At 39.2% G+C, this 6,000-nt stretch overlaps 1 protein-coding gene across 1 annotated transcript; it reads right to left on the bottom strand.

Annotated features, from left to right (window-relative positions):
- Positions 1–1,102: 1,102 nt before the first annotated feature.
- Positions 1,103–2,816, bottom strand: LOC125208276 (berberine bridge enzyme-like 18). The gene has a single exon (XM_048107857.1). The coding sequence runs from the start codon at positions 2,814–2,816 to the stop codon at positions 1,200–1,202; it is 1,617 nt and encodes a 538-aa protein (XP_047963814.1). The 3' UTR covers positions 1,103–1,199.
- Positions 2,817–6,000: the final 3,184 nt, after the last annotated feature.

The following is a 6,000-nucleotide window of genomic DNA, read 5'->3' as shown; positions in this document are numbered from 1 at the left end:
TTTGAAATTCTACTACTCCCTCCGTCCCTGAAAATTTGTCACCTATTTCTATTTTCGTTCGTCCCTAAAATTTGTCTTATTTCACTTTTACCATTTTTTATAGTGGACCCTACATTCCTCTAATTCATTCACACTCACATTTTATTATAAAACTAATATATAAAAGTAAGACCCACATGTTACCAACTTTTTCAATCCATTTTCTATTAGTATATTTCTTAAAACCCGTATCCGGTCAAATGGTGAGGAATTATTAGGGACGGAAGGCGTATTTTTGACATGTAATTCAAATTGTGAAATTGAGGATTTGGAATTGTAATTTAATTCCAATTGCAATTCCAAATCCAAGAAATTTTATGATACCACCGTCTCTTTGTAGCTGAGTCGTATTCTTTTTTGCATCGTCCCACAATAATGGAGCCATTGAATTTTTTGGCAAAAAATAACATATCTGTCATACTTTATTTTCTCCCATACTTTATTTTCTCACATACTTTATTTATTCATCTCTCTACTTAATTCTTTCTTACTTCTCTGTTTTTTTTTCTCAACTCAACACATTTTACATATTTTTCTTAAATTTTGTACTCCTTCCGTCTGCGAAATGTTGTCCATGTTTGACTCGGCACGAATTTTAAGAAATGTGAAGAAAGGTGAGTGGAAAAAGTTAGTAGAATACATGTACCACATTTATATATTGGTTTACTATAGAATATGAAAGTAATGAGTTAGTGGAAAGTGGTTTCAATTTACCAAAAATGGAAAAAAGCAAACTTGACAATATTTCGCGAACGGATTGAAATAGCAAAACTGAACAACATTTCATGGACGGAGGGAGTATAAAAAAATACCTCTACTAATAGATGATGGAGGGAGTAATATTTAATAGCAAAATAATGCTACATGGTCACAAAATGGAATACCTGTAACTAAACAATGTAATCCCTCAAAGAGAAACTAAAATGAAAAAAAAAATAAAAATAAAAGAGAAACTAAAATGATGTAACGTTTTATTCATTTTGTAAGAAATTTAATCAAACAAATATTTCAACCTTTTATTAAAATCAAAACAACATGTAACGTTTTATTGTAAGTAACTACATCAAATAAATTTAAGCACCTCTTATTCAAATCAAAACAATAGCATGCAGCGTTTTATTGTAAGAAATTACATCATATAAATAGAAGAACCCTGAATCTCAATCATCTTTCTCAGAATGCAAAGTTGGAATGCTCTGTTCATTCTTGAAGAAATTATCTGGATCAACTACAGTCTTCACGCGAACAAGCCGATCAAAATTATTCTTGAAATATTTCATGCCCCAAATGCTGGCTTGTGCATAACTCGTCTCTTCTCCAACGCTATTGACTCCGATGTCGAGATCTCTGTAGTTGAGGTATGCTTCTCTTGGACTGCTCGAAACATAAGGCGCCATGTAACTGTAGTACCTTCTGCTCCAACTTATGTACCTCTCCGAATCTCGAGCATCGTTGCCCTGCCAAATCACGGTGCTATAAATCTTGAACAAGTTACCTGCCCTATGAGGAAATGGAGTTTCTGATTCAGATATTTCAGACATTCTTCCACCATATGGGATCATTACGACAGTAGCCGGAATTTCTGGTTCGTATAGTAGTCTCTCAATTCCTTGTAAACCTAATTCAGGAATAGGTTTTTGGACATAATCTGATTTTACTTTGAGGCTTCCTACGTTTGGCTGAGTTCGGTTAAGTAGTAATTCGAGTGGCGCTGGGGTTGTGGGGGCTCCTGAGAAATATAAGACAGATTGGATCCAGCTCATTTCAACGCAGTCTTCTCTCACTAAACCTAACTCAGGGAAGCTTTCTTGCATCATCGGAAGTAATCTGTCGGCTCCGCCGAGGAAAAGTGACCAGAAGTTGGCTTCAATGGTGGCATTCCGTCCATCTTGGCTGGAATTCACCCTCCTTAAGATGACTGCGAGGAACAAATCTTTGTCGAGATTCGGACCCACATTTTGCCAGCGGTGGACGAGTTGAGTCGCGTTCTGTTCTGACGTCCTGAACACTGAGAAAACAGTGACTGTTTCTGGAACGTCCACCAGCTGTACCTTCCAGGCAGTGATCACGCCGAAGCTGGCGCCTCCGCCACCTCTGATGGCCCAGAACAAATCCTCGCCCATCGATTTTCTGTCGAGGATTCTGCCCTTGGCATCGACTATTCTTGCATCGATGACGTTGTCAGCGGCCAGACCGTATTTTCTCAGCATGGTGCCGTAGCCTCCTCCACTGAAGTGTCCACCGACACCGACAGTTGGGCAGATGGCGGACGGGAATCCTAGAACCGGACTTTTTTCTGCAATCTTGTAGTATAAAGAACCAATGGTTGCGCCTGCTTCGACCCATGCGGTTTTTGCCTCGACGTCCACTGTGATTTCACTGAGATTGATTAAATCAATGATCACGAATGGGACTCGTGAGACATAAGATAGTCCCTCTAAGTCATGGCCACCACTTCGAGTTCTGATTTCCATGTCATTTTCTTCAGCACAGTATATGACACGCGGGATCTGGGATTCGTGCTCAGGGGTTATGATCACCTGCGGTTTAGGAGTTGATCCTGAACCGAACCTTAGGTTTTGGATGGAGAATTCGAGGACGGAAGTGTATGATGAGTTGATTGGGGTGTAAACATTGTTCGAAATGGAGGAGTAGTTGCGGAATTGCTCAGTCAGGCATTCTAGAAAATCGACATGATCATCGGCGGAAGCTGCCCAAGAGCATGAGATGACTAGAAGAAGAATGAATGTGAGAGATGAGATGGATGGAGTTTTCATGATTGATAAGATGATGAGCTTGCGTTTGAGAATGTGTTCTATTTATAAGGCTTAATTGTCATGGTAAAAGATGGTACAAAGTTGATGATAATAAAATATTATTTGAATTTTTATTATTTGATGTACCATATGACATGAGACTATTTTGAATATTTCCAACGGCGCGCTTATTTGAATTTTTACTAGTTTGTGAGAAGAAAACGAACATTAGTCACTTTTTTAAGATTTTTGTTTGATTATTACCACATATAGAATAAATTGGATGGCCAACGGAATTTGATGGAAATCTTGGAGAAAGATCCTAGCAAATTTAATATGGATGATAGACTGAATAGTCTTAACCATCTAGATTAGCTAATAGTTTGAAGTTACCCAATTTGACAATTTATCTTGCGTAAACAGTTTTTATTGGTGAAGTATTTTGATGCCGAGACCAAATCCTTCAATTTACTAGTACTTTTTTAAATAAAAGAACATGCGTACACTATGATGAATAGTACTTTACTTGAGTAATACAACTATACAAGATTCAAAAAAGGGTTAAAATTGAAAATAGAACATGTCTATTGCAAATAAATTAATTTACTGATACAAATAAGTACCGATAGAAATCCGGAAAGGATCACCTAATTCTTTTCCTGATACATTTCCTAATCCATCTCTCACATAGATGGTAATGGAACCCACCATCATATTTTATGGGTTCCATCCAAAAACCACTTGGTGATAGGAGGAGTGACACATGAGATTTATATACTAGTTTCAGTTTTCTTTTAACACCGATATGTGACAGTTATATGTTATTTTTCTAGTTTCAGTTGCCAACAAGTACAATTAGGGGTGGGTAAACGGTTTTCGATTAATCGGTTAACCGAGAACCGAACCGGAACCGGTCGGTTATCGGTTAACCGATAACCGACATTTACGGTTATCGGTTCGGTTCCGGTTTTAAGTTTTGCTAAAAGTCGGTTATCGGTTATAACCGATAATCGTCGGTTATAACCGGTAACCGAATTAAATTCAATTTTAATTTCAATTATATGTTTATTTAATACTAGAATAAATTATAATTTACTTCAAACTTTGTCACAATGGAAGAAATTGTAATTTATATCTAAATTTTGTCTAAATCAATGTAAAAAAAAAGTCCATTTCAATTTGTGTCACTGTCAATTAGAGTATTATACTTATAAATTTATATCTCAAAGTCAATAAAGTTCTTAAGAATTACTATTTTAATTTTAAATATAAAATAACCCTTCACTTATTATTGCAGACAAGATTTTAAAGTCTAGAATATAGATCATGTAAAGTTCAAGTCTTTTAAAGTGCCTAAACAATTTATATATTACTTTTAAATAGGAGTATAATAATAATAATAATAATAATACTAATAATAATAATAATAATAATAATAATAATAATAATAATAACAATAATAACAATAATAATAATAATAATAATAAAAGTAGATGAAAAGTTAAAAGTTAAAATTATAAATAATTTTAAATTCAATTATATTTATAATTAATAATAACAGAAATTGTAATTTACTTTTAAACTTTGTCACAATAGAAGAATCTGTGATTTACTTCCAAATTTTGTCAAAGTCTCATATTGCATATTTGCAATGTCAAAAAAATCTATTTTAATTTGTTACCTATTAGTTATTTATACTTATAAAGTTATAATATATCAAATTCAATAAAGTTTCTAAATATATTTTTAAAAATAAGATCTCTCAAAGTTAACAAGTGCTTAGAGCATCTCCAATGGTCGGCTAGCGACCGGCTAGCCGATTCTTCGCGCTGGCCGATCGGCTAGCCGAACCATTGGAGGCGGCAAGCGGCTAACCGGCGAGCCGATCGGCGTGGGCTGGCCGATTGGTGGGCGCTGCGCCGATGCGCTAGCCGATCGGCTAGCCGCCATTGTGGTGGCCCGATCGGCCAGCGCCGATTTTTATTTTTATTTTTTGTTTTTTTTACAAACCTATATAAACGCGATTTTCGTTTCATTTTCATTTGCACCACTTGTTTTAACGAGTTTTCTCTCTCTCTAACTTTCTGTACAAGAGCATCATCGCGCGATGAGTAACGCGGGTGGTAGCGGTGGTGGTAGTGGTGGGGATGCTGAGGAGTACGAACGGAGGATGAACGAGGCTATGAATGCCTACATGAACCGCGAGATGGAACGGTACATGCGTAGGGTGGAACAGCAGGCGATACCTCGCCCTCCACGAGTTGTCCACCTCCGAGCAGTGATTGATCGGGGATCACGTAGCTGCACATCAGCGGCTGTACGACGACTACTTTTCGTGAGAACCCGCGGTTTCCCGCCAACATGTTCCGGCGGCGTTTTAGAATGCGCAGGGAGTTGTTTATGCGCATCGTTGGGGCATTAGAGCGTCAATATCTGTGTTTCCGCTTCGGGCACGATGCGGCTCCCCGGTCCACAACCCTATTCAAAAGTGCACGGCGGCAATCGGGCGGTTGGCCTACGGAGGCGCGGCAGACATGTGGGATAAGTACCTCCACATCGGTGAGTCGACAGTCCTGGAATGTCTGAAGAATTTCTGTGGGGGCGTGATAAACGTTTTCGGTGAGTAGTACCTTCGAAGCCCTACTCCCGAAGATTGTCAGAATTTGATGCAGATGCACGGGGAGAAGCATGGGTTCCCCGGGATGTTAGGCAGCATAGATTGTATGCATTGGGAGTGGAAGAACTGTCCGACTGCCTGGAAGGGGGCCTACTCGACCGGCTACAAGTCAAAGAATCCCACGATAATCCTCGAGGCCGTAGCTGATTACCGGCTGTGGATCTGGCATGCGTATTTTGGGGTAGCCGGGTCGAACAACGACCTCAACGTCCTGAACTCGTCTCCCCTCTTCAACGAGAAGTGCCAGGGCGTCGGTCCAGCCGTCTCATTTGTGGCCAACGACAACCGGCATGATATGGGCTATTACTTGGCGGATGGAATATACCCTCGGTGGCCGGTCTTTGTGAAGACGATCAGGCAAACAAGTGATGAAAAGAAGGCCTACTTTGCGGAACGACAGGAGTCGGCGCGCAAGGACGTGGAGCGCGCATTTGGTGTGCTCCGGTCTCGATGGGCGGCAATTAAGGGTCCAACGCGTTTGTGGGATGTCGGATGCGTTTCCCAGATAATGTACGCCTGCATTATCCT

Source organism: Salvia hispanica, chromosome 2 (genome assembly GCF_023119035.1).
Source record: "Salvia hispanica cultivar TCC Black 2014 chromosome 2, UniMelb_Shisp_WGS_1.0, whole genome shotgun sequence".
In the NCBI taxonomy this organism is placed as follows: domain Eukaryota; kingdom Viridiplantae; phylum Streptophyta; class Magnoliopsida; order Lamiales; family Lamiaceae; genus Salvia; species Salvia hispanica.
Note: the sequence above shows the minus strand (reverse complement) of the source record. Positions and strands in the feature narration are given on the sequence as shown.